We start from the raw sequence: 20706 nt of genomic DNA on the forward strand, positions 1-20706 counted from the left end.
CACCCCCACCATCATTTTGACAGAAACACACATGTACACATTCTTAAACGCACACACGCTGACACACATATAAAGATACGCTCGACCCGCCCGCTTGCCTCTGTCCTCATGCCATTGTCTTTATTAGGGGATACTGGTTAGCGGGGCAGATTTTCCAGCCCCTTGCAGGCGAATAGTCTAACGAGGCAGACCATTTCCAGCAAGCCCTTGGCCCGACGCCACCCAAATGAAGACCACATTTCGGCAGCAGCCTAAACTGTCTGTCTGCGTCTGCCATCTAAAGGGAAGCTCAGTCTGTTAGGGCAAGATTGGATCTCGGTGCACTTCAAAGCTGTGTGGGCTGCAGTGCTCACATCCTGTCTGTGACTGACATCACTACAAGGAGGATGATTTCAAACCCCAGGTATTAGGGAGCGGTGCAGCAGCCCAGCTCTCAAAACCCTTGAGACACATTTGAGAGCAGGACACCCAGAAGGTAACCACCTGATGCTCTCTTTGTCAAGCCCTCCGATGCAGGGAGACAGATTCATTTCTTATCAACACAAAGCACCTTCGCCGCCAACAAACACAAGACCTCAGATAACCCGATGGGTTATCAGCTGCCAGTATTTTTCAAATCCATCATGCGTAGACGCTCTCAGGCTCATCACAATATCGCACGCAACTTCTCAACGTGTTCGAGCTCAAGATATTATTGATACGTTATGAATGAAAACCGATAATACGGGACCACTAATTCATCATGATTACCAAGTGGTCTGCACCCACTGCACACACAGCTGTGGCAGTAACACAGAGCCTCAGTAACCTAGCAACAGCTTCACCATAACAAGACTACTTCTTTATTTCTAGGTACGTCAGACCAGAGAGCACTCATACGGTATGTGGACCATGAAAAAGCTCGCAGGAGGTAGCTTGATTATATTTCGCATGGTCGGTGTGAAGAACTTGCAGTGGACATAGAAATACATTAAATGTATCCGCAAGACGCAGCTTTTGGAGTAAAAACAAAGTAATCAAATACACATAGTGTTGCTGCTGCTAATTCATCAGCACTGGCGAGGCTTGTGGTGACAGGCCCCTCAATGTGACAAATTCATATTGAGTGATAGAAGCAACACAGAGGTGACATGGAGCTCCGTGAGAAAGTAGAGGCATGTGTGAGATACAGTGGAGGACGAGATGAGGCTGCGATAGTGTTTGCAGAGGAGAGTGTACAGCGTGGTGTGGTGCGTTTGTGTTCGTCGTGTGCGAGGGAGCGAGATTATTCGTGTGCGTTTGTGAAAAAGCCTGGCAAGGGAGGATAAAGGGAAACTGAAAGACGTAGAGAAGTAGGAACAGACGCAGATAGATAAGATTAAGAGTTTCCCATGCAACCCTACCCCCCCCCACCCCCCACCCCCACCCCCTGAGAGAAGTGACTACATCTGTGCAATCACCCCCAGCATGGACTCTCTGCTGGCTCCAGTCACCTCCCCAAAAGACCCCGACGCATTCCTGCTCCAGCTGTGGCTCTCCTCCCCTTCTTGCTTACTACCATGCTCTCCGACCACTCCTCTCAGGCCCCATGCTCACTCTCTCAGTCACTCACTTGCATAGGCCTGGGAGTGATTATCGTCCCATTGCCGGGAGGAGGAAAGAAGGAAACGAAAGCAGGAAAAAAAAAAAGGTGGGGGAGTGGGGGGGGATTGTCTGGAAAACAACTGCTCTCTTACCCCTTGTTCCGATTCCAGGGGCTCGGCTTTGACTCGGACTGCAGGCATTCCGTCAAGCATTAACATCCTGTTTCTTGGGCTGCCTGTGAAGGAACACAGAGGAGGTGTAAGACGGGTGTTTCAGCATGACTAAGTAGGTCCCACACTCAGTTATTCACACATGGACATCTACAATGTTGTGCTTGCACCCACTGAGAAATAAACACATTTAAAATAGACGCGAATTGATGTTTCGAAATCATCAGAAGCTGACAGACACAAAGATGCACAGTAACTGTGTAAACTCAGTCACTGCTCAGCATGACTCCCTCTCCTCCGTAATAAAAATGTTCAGTTGCCTGGTGGGCTGCTGCGGGGCTAATAACACTTCATAACACTGACAAAAAAATCCTCTTAAGACTTCAATGGGATACATGCACATGCCTTGATATGCAGTTTCTCAGCAGCAAGGGCAGCAGCAGAATGGGACACCAAAGACTCTCTGAGCACGTGCACAATGAAAACAAATGTCTGTTTAAAGTTCTGAAAACTTCTGAAGACATTTCACTGCATTGCTGATGATTTATGCAATAACAACACCACATGATGCACACATACACGGAGTCTTCCGTGTTCATCTGTCAGTTGGGCAGCAGTGCCCAACTCCTCAGCTCTCCGCTGTGGCTTTAAGAGAGATAGTCAGATTGAGCCAATGACAACAATGCATGTTCCGTATCCCTCAGCTGGGGCCGACCTGAGGTAACCCTCCCTCTTATTATTTTAGCAGCAGTACATGGAAGAATGCAAGCAAGGCAAATAGACGCTAAACATCTCTATTACTCTCCACTGCTGGCACCAGCACCGGGGTTGGTTGCCCAATTGTTACAGTCAGCAGCACCGGGTCCATTGTGACCATTAATATGCTGAGTAAAAAGCTCAGCCACTGATGAATGTCATATATTATTTCTATGTGCCTGCCTGGCTGACCAACTAACTACATCAAACACCTCGACATCCTAACAACCTGTCCAATAATCAAGCTTTCTTTATTCACCAATTAAATCCACTTGATCATAAAAAAAAGGCATTTCTTTGATAAAGTCTTACAGCAATATCATTTAATGCCATGTACTGTTCCTGTACGTCTCAGAATGTCACGCAAAAGGCTAATCCTGACTGTGCTTGTGTGTGAGGGAGGTAGGGAAGGTAGAGAAAGAGGGAGGATTACCCCCCCCACCCCCCAACACACCCACACACACACACACACACACACACACACACACACACACACACACACACACACACACACACACATACATACACACACACACCCTCCCAGATCTCGCCTCTCAGGTCTAAGTCCCTCAGGTACCCTGGCTGTGCTGCTATTGTATTGTTGTCCAGGATGTCCTTCGGCTTCAGGTCTTGGTAGGCCCAGATAGCGTTGCCATAGTAACGGCTAGGCGGGTGGAGCTGCAGCCTCAGTCCAGCCTGGAGCCATGTGTTGAGGAGCAGGGAGAGAAGTGCACGAAGAGAGGCAGAAAGTGAGGCTTTTTAATTCACGTTTATTTCGCCCAAGATGAGACTCGTTCTGGTTTCTGCATATATTTCTTTTTACCCCAGAAAATTCCGACTCCTATCCAGAAGAAACATTGGAAGCGGCGCTGTTCAGATTAAATCTTCATTTCTTCTCTTAGAACAAATTGTCTGGAGGTTCATTATTGAGTTTCACAAGTTTCCTTACTTACTTTTCTCTGTGCTACTGAAAACACAAGAATCCAAATACCTCAAGACTTTGGTAGAGCACATTCTTGTGTCAGTTATACGTCACTGAAAGCAAAGTTCCTTCATATGGCGAAAGACCAGCTAATCCACCCGTTTATGAGCACGTTCCTAATGAACTAGTCTGCACAAGGCTATTCATAAAGAATCAATGGCCTCTACTCCGCTTACGGCCGTAATGACCAAGAAGCTGATCGCATTGAGGGAGAGACCCCACAGCTGGACCAACAGCTAAGAGGCGGTCAACTTCTTTTCATCTGGGAGGATCACCTTTGTCGGCTATTATTTGAAGATTACAAATGACAAAGATTAGAAATAAGAACAAGGATTGAGTGTGAAATGAGGAGATTTTGTTGAAGCTGATAAAACAAAGCGTATCTAGCGTGCTCTATCACTAAATTTGGTCTGCTGTCGGCAGGCTCAGGCAGGCAGCAGTGCTCTGTCCATCAGCTGTATGAGGCACTGTGTGTGGGAGATTGGGGGGGGGGGGGGGGGGGGGGGGGGGGGGTAGAAGGAAACAGGGTAGATTAAGATCACCTTTCCATTTGCTGCACTCAGAAATGAAATGGCCATCCCAGGTGTGTGGGGGAGTTGGATGGAGAGAGGAGGGCAGTGGAGTGTTGAGGCATCTCATTTCTCCCTCCTACAAGCCCTCCCGTCCCCAACAATATCCCTGGAAGGTAAAGGGAGCAGGTGATGACTGAGAACAGCTCTAACAGCAAAAAAGCTCGGGTCATATACATATTTTCATGTTTTCTGCTCTTGTTGCGAGTCTGTTTCAACCTATAGCTCATAATGCATTTCCAAGTATGAACCGAGACTCCCACTGCATATCCATTCCCACGACCTCAGGTAGGCACTATATCTCGCATTTGGCACTGATGGCTACTGACTTTGGACTGAAACAACTGGTGCCAGCGGAAGAATGAAGACTTGCCAGACTAAAACTGAACAAAACAGCCAGAAAAGCTCTGACCTTCCAAGTCTTTATACATGAGTGACATTAAGCATTATGCACATAGAGAAAAAAGCATGTACAAAGCCAAAACAAGCAGAAAAGCAACTTTGCATCTGTATGACCAGCGTGCTGCAGACATTTTGACATTTAAATGGAATGTATTAAAACAACTGTCTAGTTTCAGTTACACATGTTAAAGGTAAGGGTTTGAGATTTGGGTGGGTTGCAATCATCTCTGTGGGTTTGTCGGAGTGTAAACAGGGGTGAATGATGGGTGTTCACATGCAAAGCCATCTAATACCTTTTTTTCTTTCTGTCCAGTAAAAGTTGGGCTTTAACAACCCCATTCAACCAGATTTAGTGCGCGGCCGTGCCTCTGCTTTCTCTCTCATCTCTGGCTGTCATGTGGACATAGTTGTACACACACACACCCTGAAACACACTGCAACAGACGGGCCCCGCCAATGCTTTGTTCCTATGTCGAGCGCCCAGAGCAACTGGGTGCATCTGTGTCACAGGGGCTGGACCTGCTGCCATGGGCTGGGGGGGGGCGGGGCGGGGTGGGGGTTGAAAGGAAGGGAAGCATGCAATGAACTGTGGGAAGAACATGTGGAAGGATTAAGCTAGGTGATAGCAAAGGAAGTGAGAGAGAATGGGGGGGGGGGGGTGGGGGTCTGTTGAGGAGCACAGAGTTGCTGGCAAGAGCAGTGGTTAGGGAAGCAATCAAGGGGAGTTGAAGGAGGAGGTGTGGAGGGGGGGGTGCTTAGTGGGGGGGGGGGAGGGGAGGGGCAGGAGTCAGAGAGGCAAGAGAGGGTAGAGAGGGGATATGGACCAGAGCCAAGGCCCGGTCGAGCGCAAAGCACACGGTGCAAGAATGCCAACAGACCCCCTCCCATCCAGTCCTCTAGCAAAGAGAAGAGGGAAAAGAGATGAAGGTCAAAAAAAAGTGGGAAAATATGAAGATTTTTTTTTTTTTTTTTTTTAACGTTCCAAATCAGAAGTTAATTATTATTCAGTGCTTTATGTACAAATGCATAAAACAAAAAACAAACAGAGCTGAAGGTGATATTTGATGGGCATTTCCTGTGTTTTGCCTGCGCCGTCTGCCTCTGGCCTCTTCGCCGTGGCTCACTTCCCTCTTCTGTGCCCCTGGACACCCCAATGTGACACATTGGCCTGATAACGGCCTACAACCCGCGCTCTCCACTTCCTCTCTTTTGAGACAGTCTGTGCAAGAACTTTGTGAAAAGCCAAAGCTTTCAGCTGAATATATTCACAACATCCTCAGTGAAAAGGAAACCAAGAGAGAGCTTGACATACAAAGAGACTTGGAGACACTTTTGTAGACCTTCAAATGCAAGGGTTTAATATATATTTAATGAAAGCCATATTGATCTTCTTTTGCTGGCAGTGTGTAGACACAATAGAGCCTTGGCTGAATCACAGCTGATTTTCAGTCTCACTCTGCTGCTGTGCCTGTTCATGACCTCATCTTGTTGGCCTGATTCTGGTGTTGAGAGCCTTTCAAACTGTTCCCTGCAGAGTTCATACTTAAAGAGTAATGGCATCCAGGCAAATAATGACACTTGATTTGGTTGAAGGTTCAGAAAACCTGAATCTCCAGCCTACTCAGGTCAGTGCTGCTTCAGAAAGCCAATAGAATGTGTAATCCTACAGAAATAACAGCGTGGAGATTCAGACATGGAGGCTGTCCAGGCTTAGCAGGTGATACATATAATCCAAGGGTGGCCAACCCACGGCTCGCGAGCTGCATGCGCCTCTTCGATCCATTAACTAAAATCATCAGAGTGCGACTCTTCCAGGCATAGATGGTTCTCTTGTGACACTCAGAGTTCGATTTTCTTTAGTTGAACTCAAACGCATTACTCAGCCCATAGCACAGTGATTAGATGATAACAATGGGAGAACAATAAAGGAATGATAACAGAAGATGATCAATTAACAGGAATACAGAACTATCAGGTATAACTGCTCTAAACGTAGAAATATAGTCCCGGGAAGTAACGTCCATAATCCTCTGCGCTGTTAGCCGGCGCTAAACTATATTTGGCAGGTTGGGCTAGTTAGAGCGTACAATGGCAAGAAAACAAAAGATCAGGTACAGATACACCTGCATGGGGAAGTTGGAGTTAATCGGTGGATGAGACCAAGACACAGATACACCTGCTGGGAGCAGCTCGGTAAAGTTCCGGCATCAATAACGCTTTAACTTAGCGTCCTCAGCACACAAATGACGCCCCTTTCCCGTTGGTGTGAGGTCAGCAATATGCTACAAGCTCAATTTGGTCAAAAGTGGTTGTCGTTGGAGCAGCAGAAACAACATTGTTCTCTATGAGCAGCCGGTTGTGTGACCAGAGTGCAGGGACCCTCTGCAAATTACAAACTGCTGCAAAAGCGGAGAAAAATACCACACAAATATCTAATAACGTGACTAGTTTTGACTGCAGTGTCAACAAAATCACTGCAGCTTTCACTTGACCACACTACACTTGATTTGATCGTGATACATGTTTTGTAGTATGTGTTTTCGCATTGTAGCGGTTTTGCAGTTTGCAATTTGTATACGGTCCCTGCCTATTTTTTGGGGCTGAAGGTAAAATTATTCCTATTAATGCTGTAAATTCAAGCCTTGCCGCCTGTTGTCTAACTTAAGTAATTCCATGGAGAAGTTTCACCCATTATGTATGTATTTTCACTTTATGTCATTTCGTGTCTGTGTGAGAGAGGGAAGTTGTTTGTATGCTCACATGTGTATAATGTGGCTTTTTGTATTGCCACCTCTGGCTCTTGGTCTCTGACTGGTTGGCCAAGCCCTGACACAATCAGTGGATGGTTGGAAAAGCAGTTTGACGAGACGTCGTCTAATTACCAGTGTGTTAAGCAAGACATGACAATGAAGCCTAGAATTCTCATAATCCAACTGAATATAGACATATGCTTAGATCATTGGACACCAATTTGTCAGTGATGAAAGAATGTTTTAAAATATTGTTTTACGGTATGTATTTCCATGTTGTTGTTTTTTTTTTTTTTTTTTTAGGTGCAATTCCCTATCTGTCTACATGTTGAAGTGTCCTTGAGCAAGACAACGAACCCCAATGTGACTGTGACTAACAATGTAAAACTCCTTGGGGACTGTGAAATACATTTACCATTAAAGCAAACAACACCAACAAAAACAATGAAACACCATTGGTCTATACTAAATATTAAACACTGATCACAATTTACAGGTTTAAGTTTATTGCAAATAGGATATTCTTCCATTGGACTTTCTATAAAAAGATATGAAAGTCTGTTGTCATAATCTATACATTGTTGAGTTCTACAGTCTGACAGTATGACAGAAGATTTTTTTGTAAAAAATAAATAAATAAATAAAATTAAGTAGGCGACCCAAAATAGGATATAGTGGAAACATTAAGTCTATGTTTAAATCGTGACATACTTTTATTGTAATATGCTGTCACCAGTTGTCAAATAGTTTCCCCTCATTTCGTTCATATTTTGGAAGACTGAGTCATGTACACCTATGTGTTAGTTTCAAAGAGATACAAAAAAAGAAATGCAGAAGTTACTAAATATACTGTTTTGGCAGTAAAGGACTCGTACAGTGGTCATGACTCTTGCTTCATCATAACAATGTCTCTGGTTCAAGTCCTGATTGTTTGTGAGGGCTTTTCTGTGTGGTGTTTCCACTTTGTATACTCTGCTTTCCGCCCTGTCCAAAGGCAGAAGGTTAATTGGTGACTTTTAATTGCCCATGGGTGCATGCTGTCTGTCGCTCTGTATTTGTACAGGGATGGACTGGCACTGTTTCCTCCCTTCACTCGCTGGAATCGGCTCCAGCGCACTGCAGCCCTGAGTTGGATGAAGTGCCTTAGAAGATGCACAGAGGGGTGGATGGATTTCCTTCTAACCTGCAAGCCCATAATCAAGGGCTAATTTTACAAATTTGACAACACTTTGTGACGATTGTTCTTAAAAGTTGAGCGGTCTTCCCCTTGATCACTGCAAAATGAATGAAGCTGTTGGAATTTCCCTTTAACGATATTCTATCCCAAACAGTGCATACCTGACAGTGTTGAGGCACAAGGTGGGCATGTGTGATTTCCTCTTAGAGTTCACTCCTGGATGTACTGACATGGACATAGTCTTTTTTTTTCTTTTTTCTTTCTAATCATTGCTGGCACTCTGTGAATGGTCTCAGAATTTCCATTTCATAAGCCGTATTTTCCTTGGCAGGAGCAGCCAGCGAAGTCTTTTGGATGCTTCTGGGACATTTTTGAACGGGGCTCAAGAGAGCAGAGTGCCGCTACCTCTCCACTCATGAAAGCCTGGACTTCTGAGGCTGCCGACAAGTACAATGGCAAACCACAGCTTCTAGGCATTGCCTCTTTTTAAAAAAAAAGAAAGAAAAAGCTTCCTTTAGGGTTAAAAACCCCTTAAAAGATGTACTCAACTCATGTGTTTTACCTTAAAACACCCTGCCCATGTCCTCTCAGGAGGAAATCTGTTCCATGGTGGAAAAACACTGATGTTTTTTGTTTTTTTTTAATATGAACATGGATATTAATAGGGAGAACATTCTGGTCTTGTGTTGAATAAATTTCAAGCACATATAGCATAAATTATCAGGTCTGGTGAGTTGAACGTCAGAGTTATGATAAACACCTAAATGGCATATAAACAATGCAAGACAAATCAGTCTGTCACCAGCAAATAAACATGATGCAATCGCTTAATATGGATATGACTCATAAGATCTTTGTTAAAAACCAGTTGGAAAGAGGGTAATGTCAACAAAAGACTTGCAAGAAACGCTAGAGATTTAGTACAGCATGAGGAAGATCTACAGAGGGACACCAACACCATTTTTACAGGGTAAATGCAAATGCAAACGGATGAGTATTGATTACATCGATCCATGTGTCAGAATCTAGATCAAGCTCCATTGTGGTGAAACCAAGCTTCAAGAAAACCTCGCACTAATGCACACGTATGTCCCCGTCCATTAAAATAAATAAATAAATAAAAATACACATTCAATCATTTCATTTGGAATTTTTCTTACAGCAAAGTCAGTAATTACGTTTTTTTTTTGTCAAACATGGAAGTCTGAGCGATGCAGAGCTGGTGTGACTTAAGGTTAAAGGATCCAGGGGTTATTTGATTAGATATTCAATGTGAAAATGAGCTCAGCAACAATGCAGTGGGACATTTTCACCCTTCCACAATGACTTGATTATGTAAGTCGCCTTTATGTTTTTTTCCCTTCATATGCAGCATACAGCATACGAATGTATTTGATGGCAGAAGCGACAAATAAAAAGTCAAACATGAAGGATATAATGGGAGGGGGATTTCATGCCTTACACATGTTGTTCAACAAAGTCTTCTTTTAATTCCAGTTTATTTATGTAGCACCAAATTGCTGTGAGGACATAAATCTGTTTCCACGGTCACACCGTGGTATTCACCTCAATTTTGGGGTGCAAGTATAAAGTCCCTTTAATGTAGTTACACTGACTATAATGTAAGTTTCCATGAAATTGTTTTATGTCAAGGCCCTTTAATGTGATGGAAACATGACTGTGTGTGTGGGTGTGCGTGTGTGTGTGTGTGTGTGTGTGTGTGTGTGTGTGTGTCAGAGCGAGAGCAAGAGCGAGAGCGAGAGCGAGAGCGAGAGCAAGAGAGAGAGAGAGAGAGAGAGAGAGAGAGAGAGAGAGAGAGATGTAGAAGGATGGAAAGAGCAGTGAACTCATGTTGTTCTTTCCTGAGCCAAGAAGCACAGCACCTGAGAGGAAACCAGCTCCATTTATAGAGAGCTGATACCCATGCAAATACACGCACACACACTCACAAATATACACACGTGCGCGAGCAAGGCCCACGGAAGTTCCCATATTCTGGTGGATTGCCCTTGGGTCCTTGCTATTTCTGCCAGGGGCAGGGGGATCCTGTGTCAGTAATCCTGTCAGGATGAGGGGGATGAGGTCGCCGGATGCAGCTCAAGTCCACTGCCTTCACTGGGCGTGCGCACACACACACACACACACACACACACACACACACACACACACACACACACACACACACACACACTCTCAGCTGAGTGTACACCACGTACAACACTGTGATTATGTTTACACCACAAACACGTGATATTAATTAACAAACTGTGGCCCTGAACACAAATAAACAAGAAACAGCAGTGAGGGGAGAAAGAAATGACCTCCCAGCATTATTTCATGCTTTAAAAACCAGTTCAAACACTAGATTTACATTTTAAGGGGATGTCAGGCCAGAACAAAGAGTGCAAGTAATAATACTTTAAGCAGATACGTCTCCAGCGTCTCTTGTTAAATGTGTCAAACGTTTAGAAAAAAAAAAAAAAAAAAAAAAAAACCTCAACACACATTATCTTTTTAAAATACCAGCTTTCACTCGAACAAAAGGGGCATCTTTTTTTTATTTTAATCTTTTTTTTTTTTCCGTGACTCTCAGTCATTGTGAAAGATCCCCACCTCCACCAATACCACCTCCGTCCCTTCAACATCTTGTGAAACTGTGGGAAATGAAGAAGCTGCTTATTCTGAGAGGAAACACTCAAAACGAAAAGACAACTTGGTCGCTGTCTGGTTTGTCGCTGTCTGCCTTGAGTGTCAGATGAACTTCTCAAGCTGCTGACTTCCTGAGCCTCTGCTTGAGTCTGCAATCTGGTTCATGCACACACACACACACACACACACACACACACACACACACACACACACACACACACACACACACACACACACACACACACACACACACACACACACACACGCGCACACACCTTGTGACTTCTGCTTGCCCCCACAATGAGCCATATCTGCCTTCTATTTCCACATTAGGAGACAGACACTCACGGACACATGAGCTCGCTCTCAGTTTTGCAGCTCAGCCCATGAAAGAAGAATATGGATGCCCATTCAACACAACCAGCCACCCACATACACCTACAATATGCACACGCACGAACCCTGCAAAAATACACGCACACGCACACACACACGTGCGCGTGTGCACACACGCACTCCTCCACAGTGCTCCAGAGAAGAGGTAAACAGAAGAGTCTGACATCCTCTTGCATCATGTGCCTCAAATGCAGCAGAGAAACAGCGAAACAATCTGTGACCGTGACAGCTCTAAAGTGAGGTGGCGTTACTGAAGTGAGCTTCGACTTAGAAGTCAAAGCAATTTGTGACACCATTCTAGACAATTTATGTCCAATTGAGGACCATTTTGATGTAATCATGAGAAAGAAGAAGTTAAATATGCAGCACGTGGGCTGGACTGAGTTCAACGCGAAGGAAACCACAAACGGACGCCATTAAAATGCTCCTAAAGACCCAATTCACTGTGAGGTCTTCTTGCTTTCACATAATATAGTGACCTCTGAGGAACACTGCACATGCACACACACACACGCACACACACAACTACACAGTCAGTCACCTCAGTAAATGCAGTAGGGTCAGTGGCTGTGCATCTAAAATAGCCTCTGACACAAAAACCTCACTTGTACCAGCGGAGGGGGAGGTGGAGTCAGTCACACCAGGATAAACGTGTGAAGTACTTGGAACAGCGTGTTAGGAAGATACAGTCAGATTTTTTTCTGTGTTTTGCATGTTTACAAGTGAAGTTAACTCACCATACATGTACAATAAACATAGAGAAGGCAAAAAAGAGTGAGAGAAAGAGAGCCAGAGAGAGAGAGAGAGAGATGAAGGCAAGGGAAAGATGTTTGCACCGGTGGATCAATACAAAAATGCACTCAGTGACTCCGGACGAGTCTCTTATTTACACTCAGTTCGCAGGTCCTCAGCTAAGGTGACCACACTGCAGTACTTAATCGTCTCAAACTGACAGAGTTACATTGCGGGCATGGTTCTGCACAAAGTTCCCCATAAATAAAATAATATAAATCCAGTGAATACTTCCTTATGAATGCTTTATGAGTGCCGTGATGGGAAACCACAGAAAACTGAGAAATACCAAACGTTGTTGACAGCTTGTTAGGAATAAATGCCCATGAGGACATGTTGTAAAGGTATAAGCAAGCACCGCTGCCGCGGCTCCGTTCACGGTTCCACGCTATAGCTGGTTTCTACAGACAGAAAATAAGAGGTCACAGTGAAACTCTGCTCCCATCTCCTGCCCTAACAGAGCGATGGGATGCATTAGATTAGCATCCTTACAATCCCCTGCTTCCCTCCCACCACCACCACCAACAACCACCCACATACTCTCCCCGGACCCCCCAAGGGATGACAGTACACTCCTGCCCTAATGGGGAATTCTTTGACTAGGCTACTGCCTTTTATCCCCCCTAGGCTCTGATAGCGTATGTGTGCGTGTGCACTTGTCTTCCTGTATGCCTGAATGCGATCCCCCTCCCCCCAACATATGCACTGTGTACATACAACTCACAATAGCCCGTCTTCTGAAAGCATCGCAGCACATGTGCACTCACATGCACTCTCAAAGATCGACCTACATGTTTTACAATAACTGTGCAATGCAAGCATGCAGGGGCATCAATACACTGACTCATCTACAGTATCTACTGTAAACAACTCACGTAGAAATAATATCAGCTCCGGCACTTAAACACACTTGTTTTTTTTTTTGTGTTTTTTTTTTAACTTTGCCCTTTTTCTCACTTGCTATATCTGTTGCGGTACAAACAGCCGCATGCATGCATACATATAAACAAGCATATAAGCATATTCCTTAGTGTCTAATAGTCTCCCAGAGTCCTCCTGATGCAGCATCACGAAGTGCCTACCCTATGTCACCTCGCTTTGTGCTGACACAACCAAATCCGCCCCAATACCCAGCACATGGAAAAAGACAATCACAGACCAATCAAAACATTCCAACACACTGACACTCATTACATCAAATGTGTGCTGTTATTTTTGCTCACCAAGTTTTTTCCCCCCCTGGTTTGACCCATTCCAACTCTCCAACGCCACTCAATAAAAGCCAGCAGCTGTGTTTACCTCTATTACTCATCTACTCACGCCTTCACTTCACTATTTCTCCTCCCCTTAGCCGATACTCTGCCATACCTGGTGCAAGCAACTCATAGAGGAGAGTCAGGGCCCGTAGTGAACCTGGATCGGGCTGCGTGGAATGCCACAGCCATCCCAAATGGATCCCACATGCTGCTTGCATAATTTCCTCCCCTAACAGTTGACCTACAGTACAACTGGAAACACAGTTCACACTGATCCATGCAGCATCCTTACGCAGGTCTGCTGAAACCATCTGCACAGAGGCTCAAGAATGAAAAAAAACTCCCCAAAGATTCTTTAAAAGGAAACTGTTTTTTTAAAAAAAACAGGCCAGAAATAGTCCAAAAGGGTTTTGAAAATGCTGAGTTTGACAGCTCTGCTATACTTCCTTAGCTTTTTTTCCTTGTCTCATATCTACTGTCAACCAGCCATATTTGGCTGGAGTAAATTACGCACTATGTTTGAAAGAGGAAACATTATCAGGGATAGAAAGGACTTGCAACGACATACCTTTCCATCTGAGCCATGGAAAGATGTCAAATGACTTTAAATCAGAGTCTGGGGGCAAGTTGTGCTCGGTGAGTCACTTCCAGTAAGCACTGAGTGTGCTACTCTGGAGTTGGTGCCATTGCTCAAACTGAGAATTTTTTTTTTTTTTTAACTTGGATCAATGTAATGGTCAGACATCACTTTAAAATCAGCTTCTCCTCAAGTATGTTTGTTATTTATTTAGTGGCCAAAGAGAAGTTTGGTTGCTCAACAGTAGCTTGTTATGTGATTGTCTTCATAGGTTTTGGACAAAACTGTGTGGCAACGACTCAAAATTCTTCACATTGATGTTTGTTGAGCTGTAATCGCTCCTGTTAGATTGTACTTTTTTCCCTATTTACACTTTCCACCTCAGAGTCAGTGGCTGTTGCACAATACTTTCCACTCTCTCTCTCTCTCTCTCTTTCTCTCTCTCGGTGACTAAACACACATGTACTCTATGTACACCCTTAACTCAATTTGGTAAACAAATGTGGGCTGGACACTCGGGTCAAAGGTTGAATCCACACACGAAAACCAAGAACATTTTGTCATCCCCTGACATGATGAAATAACAGGGCAGGGACTGCAGCTTGTAAACATCACCTACAAATATTATGAGTTCATCCTCAGGAAGTTTAGCACTGCGACCGCTGCATGTTTTATTATTCTGAATGAATCATCGGCACAAAAACGTCCATTTTTGACTCTGATTTATCCCGTTTTTGTCGAAACGAGTGGCTCCCTGCCTTTCCTGCTAAAATGTTAAACTGACGCCAAATGCTGTCATCTATATATACGAAGGCTTGAGCCGTTTCCCCATTGATCATTGATGTCAGACATTCAGCCCGTGAGCCAGAAAAGAGCCCACCAGAAGGTCCAACCCAGTCCAATGCATGCATGGAATTAAATTTCTTCAAAATATGTTTTGGAAAAAGCTGAATTGAATGAAATGATATATAAATCGTGCTTCTTTGCACTAAAACAAGAGACCATTATTAATTACTGTTGGTCATGAGTTATTAGACCATTATTTGTCTACTTGACATCCACGCTCTATGTTGTAGAAAGTCTCTTATCGGGATTTTCCTTGACAAATCTAATATTTACAACCCTGTGATCTCTGGCAATCCCCTGAGGGAGTCACACACCCCCGGTTGGAAACCGTTTAAGATATTCCTATTAAGTTATCTTTTTGGCTTCTGCCTGTTTGCTTAAGCTCATGACAAATATAACAATGTGCGTGTGGGTGTAGTTCTGTGTCAGTGGTCAGTCTCATTGCTGCATATACCGAACATACGGCTCTGGATATCAGGTGCCACCCTTTATAAACAAGACCTGCAGGTTGGACGCACATTGTGATCGTATGAGACTTCTTTAATTATCCTCCCTTGCCTCTTGGGCCTCGTCTTACAGTTGCACAATTCCAGTCATACAGAGCACCATAGCCTATCTGCAATCAATGACGATACACTCCATAACACCCACTCGGATCAATAAGCAGTCAGTCAATATGGCAGCAGTTAACCCAGCTGATTAGGGGTAATGCGGAGGATTTCATCTCCCTGAAAACGAATATGAGCCTACATGATGTTAGCATGAACACACCCGAGCACAGCACTTCTTCCTGAGAGATTCAATCTGTCAACACAGGCCCAATTTGTGTTCTGTGATCTGTGGCTGACAGAAGACGCCTTTAGTGGGGGAATCCTGCCCAGCAATTAAATGTCCTGGGTTGAGTACTGTTGATGGACAGATAGAGCTTGTCCGTTGGTGATTGGCTTTTTAATTGAGTACCCCCCCCCCCACCCCCCCCTCCCTCACCTGTACTGATCTCTATCATAAACCCTTGGACTGTGTCTCAGAGTGGGGGTTGATCCATTGAACGAATCAGAGTGGCAGCAGCAGCAGCAGCAGCTTGGTGCATTTGTGGTGATAAACAACAGGAGGTGTGAGGCGTCCCTACAATTCAAACATCTACTGTTATGTCAAGCAAAATCACTGTAGAAGTCAATACAGCAAATGTCCAACCTAAACATGTGATTTGTTACAATCATGATGACCACGATTGTTTTAATTCTATAACTTTAAGGGCCATTACTGTGAGCAGGACATTGGAAGTCGACGCACAAAAGCAGCAATTTTAACAGAAATGTTATTTCTGTAGCTAAACCTCACTAAACATTTACCATAGCAGCACTGAAAATGACCATGTGTCCTGAGCGCTGTCAGATAAGTCAGCGCAGGCATGTTTTGGTCTGAAGAGGAAGGACGGGTGACGTGTTTTTCTCTTCCGTGAAGCTGTTGTGAGACAATACGAACATGCACCGTCATAACTAAATCATTTGGGTGGAGCTGCCAAGTAGCGCAGTAGCCTAAAGTTTGAGTGAAGTTTCCCGGTTTGAATCTCTGGAGCAGGCGGTTTGAGTGGGGAAAGTCAAAGTCAACACTTTGTCCCCCACTCTTATCGCCACTAAGAGCTGCTCCCCGAGCTGCACGGCGGCAGCACGGACGGATAAATGCAGACAAATCTCACTGCACTACTGTGTACACACACGCAGAATTGAAGGCATGTCTTCTTCCTTCACGGCAGTGAAAAATGGCTTGCTGAGAAAAAAAACAGTTCAAAGGGAAAATTAAGAATCATTAAGAAACGCTGCATTAAGCATTTAGAAATGCTGATTTAGTTTCACTCTGTAAACATCCAAGAGTTGCGTTTTTACAATTTATTCCAGTCACACGTTCAATCTCATTTTTATTTCAACTTACCGGTACTTCACAAATCTCTCACACGTCATCTCTTTACATTGCTCAGATAGCCACTGTTGAAAACGACAGCCGGTGGAGGTAAACAGATCATGGAAGAGAATTGTATCATATTTGAAGCTTCACGTGGCCCCAAATAAGCTTTTAATTTGGAGCTAATATACGCAGAGCTAAAACGTTTAGTGATAAACTAATTGGCTGGCACACACACCGCATTTTGGTGCGTCAATATCAGGCACTGCTGCAATGACCGACAATGAAAAGGTGTTTGATATTTGATTACATCGTTTGGAGTGAAAGCAGTCTTGAGAGGTCGATGTCACTGATTTGATCGCATGTACACATTTCAGTACAGAAATGTTCTTCCTGACTGTTCATGCACAGTGTGGAGTCTACTTTACACGTGTGATAATGTCAGCCCATTCACTCATACCCGGGCAGAAGGCCCTTTTGTAAATGAACATAAGTGCGACTTTAAATGGGCACTAATCTCCCACACTGAACATCCATGAGCTGCAGGGGGTCTCATCCACACGCTACCCCGCCCCCTCCTCTTCATGTCTCGATAGCTGTCGATAGAGCAGAGTCCTTTATTTATTTATTTATTTATTTTCAATTTATGGCCGAAACCCTGCTCCGAGACCAGCAAACATCCGCAGGGCAACGCATACTTGCAGGCAGGCCTCTCCACATTGTGAGGGTAAAGTCACAGAGGTCAGTGCTTAGTTTCCACATCAAACCCCGGAGCGGAGGGCAGAGTCTCATCCCCCTCCCACCTTTTCTCTCCTGCCCTCCCACTCGGCCCCCCACCCACCACCTCCACACAGACACACAGAAAGAGCTTCCTCCTCCTCCTCCTCATCACCCCCCTCCCTGGATGTACAAATGCCTTTGCTGTCAGCTCTGCCCGGGTCCCCTGTAATTGAAAATAACAGCCAAGGGCCAGCCCCCGGCCACTCTCCCCATCCTGGTGGCTCTCTGCCTCTCTGACAGCCACCCATCAATACCAATGACTATTACCCTGGAAGTGAGAGCGCTGCCGATGACATCCAAGACACCACCCCTGCAACACTCCCACACACACTCACTCTCACACACACACACACACACACAGACACACACATACACACACCCCAGTGTCCTTCCTCCGCTACCCGAGCCTCCTAATGTTTAACCCGTTGCTAACAGCCTCGTCTCTGTGTTTCTAAGCTTCAACAGTAGGCTACGGTAGGAAAAACAAGGACATCTCTCTCACACACAGACACACAAACACACACAACAATGTTTCACACAAACGCACACCCACCCACTCACACACAAACACACGTACACAAAACTCTCTTAAGACATGCACAGAACTCTGACAAGCTGCAAACTTTTCTCCACTGAGAAGTGCTGAGAGAGTTTGTTGCAGTGCTGCCACACTCTCATATCCCCCACCAAGAGGCTCAGTCAAGTCTTATTTTACAACACTCCTCCGCCGTCCCAGCTGATCTGCCTTCAAGTTGCTTGGACTTATTCCAGAAGAAGAAAAGAGTCAAGGCACAACTGGTGCCGGTGCAGTGAAGTCCAGGTGCTTTTTCCACGCCAGCAGCCAGTGAGAGTATAATCACTTTTATTTCTTGTCATGACAGCTTATGAATTCACAGTTGGGGATAGGTGTTAGATGTCCAGTCAGCACCACGCAGGGTCTCTTGTTTCCCCCCCCCCCCCCCCCCCCACCCTTGCACTGACAGACACCAAACACAATGCCATAGGTGATCTGAGTTGTCATCTGCTTTGACAGAGCAATGACAGCTGAACCAAACGCGCTGAACACAAGCACAAAGCCCGGCAACGTGACAAATGAAGCGCAGCAGCAGCAGCAGCAGCAGCAGCAGCCAGCGCAGGAACAGGACAAGAAAAATGCACAGACCTTGTCAGAAGCTGCAGAGCCGTGGAGACTGGAGACTGTTTTCCTTTTCTACAGTCCTCTCCTGTCTCGTCTCCTCCTCTCCCGCTCCTCTCCTCTCCTCTCCTCTCCTCACTTCTCACTCTGTATGTACGCGTGTGATAATGTGTGCGTGTGTGTGTGTGTGTGTGTGTGTGTGTGTGTGTGTGTGTGTGTGTGTGTGTGTGTGTGTGTGTGTGTGTGTGTGTGTGTGTGTGTGTGTGTGTGTGTGTGTGTGTGTGTGTGTGTGTGTGTGTGTGAGTGAGTGAGTGAGCAGCTCCCTCCCCTTCTGCCTCTCAGCTGCTCGGCTCAGGCAGTTCTCAGGAAATGAATGGGAGCGCACAGAGAACTGTTGTACTTGCAAATGACTTACCCCGAGTCACATGATCCGCTAAATGTAGGGTGGGCCGGTGGGTGGAGGCTTCATAAGCAAAAGGGAAGACAATATACTCTAAGCTTTAACAGCATGCATCGAATTACAAGGGGCCCCTCCGAGGAGGTTTCCGACGCGTCCGTTCTCAAACAGTCCAAAGTGAGTGTGCGCCCCTCCCGGAGCGCGGCGGAGAGCCCCGGGCTGGGGGCGACCACCGGAGCACCTCCCCGTTTAAAGGAGACGGAGGGGACGAGGATCTCGGTCAACTTTTGTCCGGTATACAACGCGCACATTTAACCTCACAACAAACTTGTCTAAAATCCACATTTTGTGATCAGTCCTTCCATACGCGTACGCGCGTAAAGGACATTTTACGCACAGTATAAACTCATTTAATGAGCAATATTTCGGAGTTATTAATTATTATTAATAATATTATGCTTAAAAAAAAAAGCCAAATTCTCGATGGTGCCAGCTTCTTAAACTGCAATGTCCTATTTAGTTGGTTTGTGAACAAGTTCCAAAGAAAATATTTTTTTCTTTACTTGATAAGAAAGTTTGTCAACAGGAACAATGTTGAAACAAAAAAAGCAGTTTATTTTCTTGCACTATGTAAAATATTTTTTGATTTATTGTTGCATTTTAATCACGAGCATCGGTGCTTTAAAAAGAAGTTCAGAGGTTCCAAATTAGCCCCTTACTTTGCAGTTTGAATTGATTATTTATATGTTTTTCATTACATACTCAAATAATGTATCATTTTAGTGTGATACAATCAATCCACTTCAATTGATTTATGCATTTTTATGAATCTGTTTTTGACAATTAGTTTAGAATCCAAAAGGTGTTCATGTTAAAATCACAGACATTTACTATTGTTTTAATATTTGAGAGGAAGCTGTTTACCTTCAAAATTCTATAACAATGACATGAACAAATTGAGCATACATACGTTTTCGCAGCGTTGTTTTCAGAGTAGATTTAATGAAATAGTTATTCAGTTTTAACAGGTAGAGTTGATAATGACAGCTTTAAGCCTTAGACATTTATTTGTAAACCACAAGGAATGTCTGTCCTCCTCCTATTGTGTCTTTGAATTCATATTTTCTCCTCTTCTGAATAAAACATATTCCTGCCAGTCACATGAATGACCAGATCAGAATAACGTTGGATCTGTTCCCATTGTAACAGTTTTGTAATGAGTATGGGTACAGTGCCTGAGCAACTATGTTGGTTTAATTCCTTGTGTTATCAGGCTCAATTAACAATCTCAGTGGTATGAGAGGTTGATGCTGATGCTGCTCAGACCCTCTCCCCAGAAAGCTCTAATTAAGGTAAAGGAAGCAGGACTCATGTGCATGACTGATGGCGCTCACACCACGTTACATGGTGCCAGTGTCATTGTGAGGGTGACAGAGGAAACCAGAGAAGGAGTCTGAAAGAGGGAGCGACAGAGAGGAAAAATACTGTTAACCATCATACAGTGACCAAGTTCTACCCACTTAATATCCATTCTGTCTCACTTCAGATACTGTCTTCTGTTTGCAGTCATCAGAGGGTAGAGTGCCTGGATGGAGACAAGAGGAATG

The 20706-nt window shown here is 44.6% G+C and overlaps 1 protein-coding gene across 1 annotated transcript in view; it reads right to left on the reverse strand.

Annotated features, from left to right (window-relative positions):
• Positions 1–19212, reverse strand: part of klf12b (Kruppel like factor 12b) — a gene marked incomplete at its 5' end in the record, with an annotated part of 42511 nt that extends 23299 nt beyond the window's left edge. Inside the window, 3 exon segments of the mRNA XM_080498095.1 lie at positions 1716–1798; positions 19118–19179; positions 19181–19212. Of these exon segments, the coding sequence (XP_080354221.1) occupies positions 1716–1798; positions 19118–19179; positions 19181–19212 (177 nt within the window).
• Positions 19213–20706: the final 1494 nt, after the last annotated feature.

The sequence above is a fragment of the Blennius ocellaris genome (assembly GCF_963422515.1).
Source record: "Blennius ocellaris genome assembly, chromosome: 6".
Lineage (NCBI taxonomy): Eukaryota > Metazoa > Chordata > Actinopteri > Blenniiformes > Blenniidae > Blennius > Blennius ocellaris.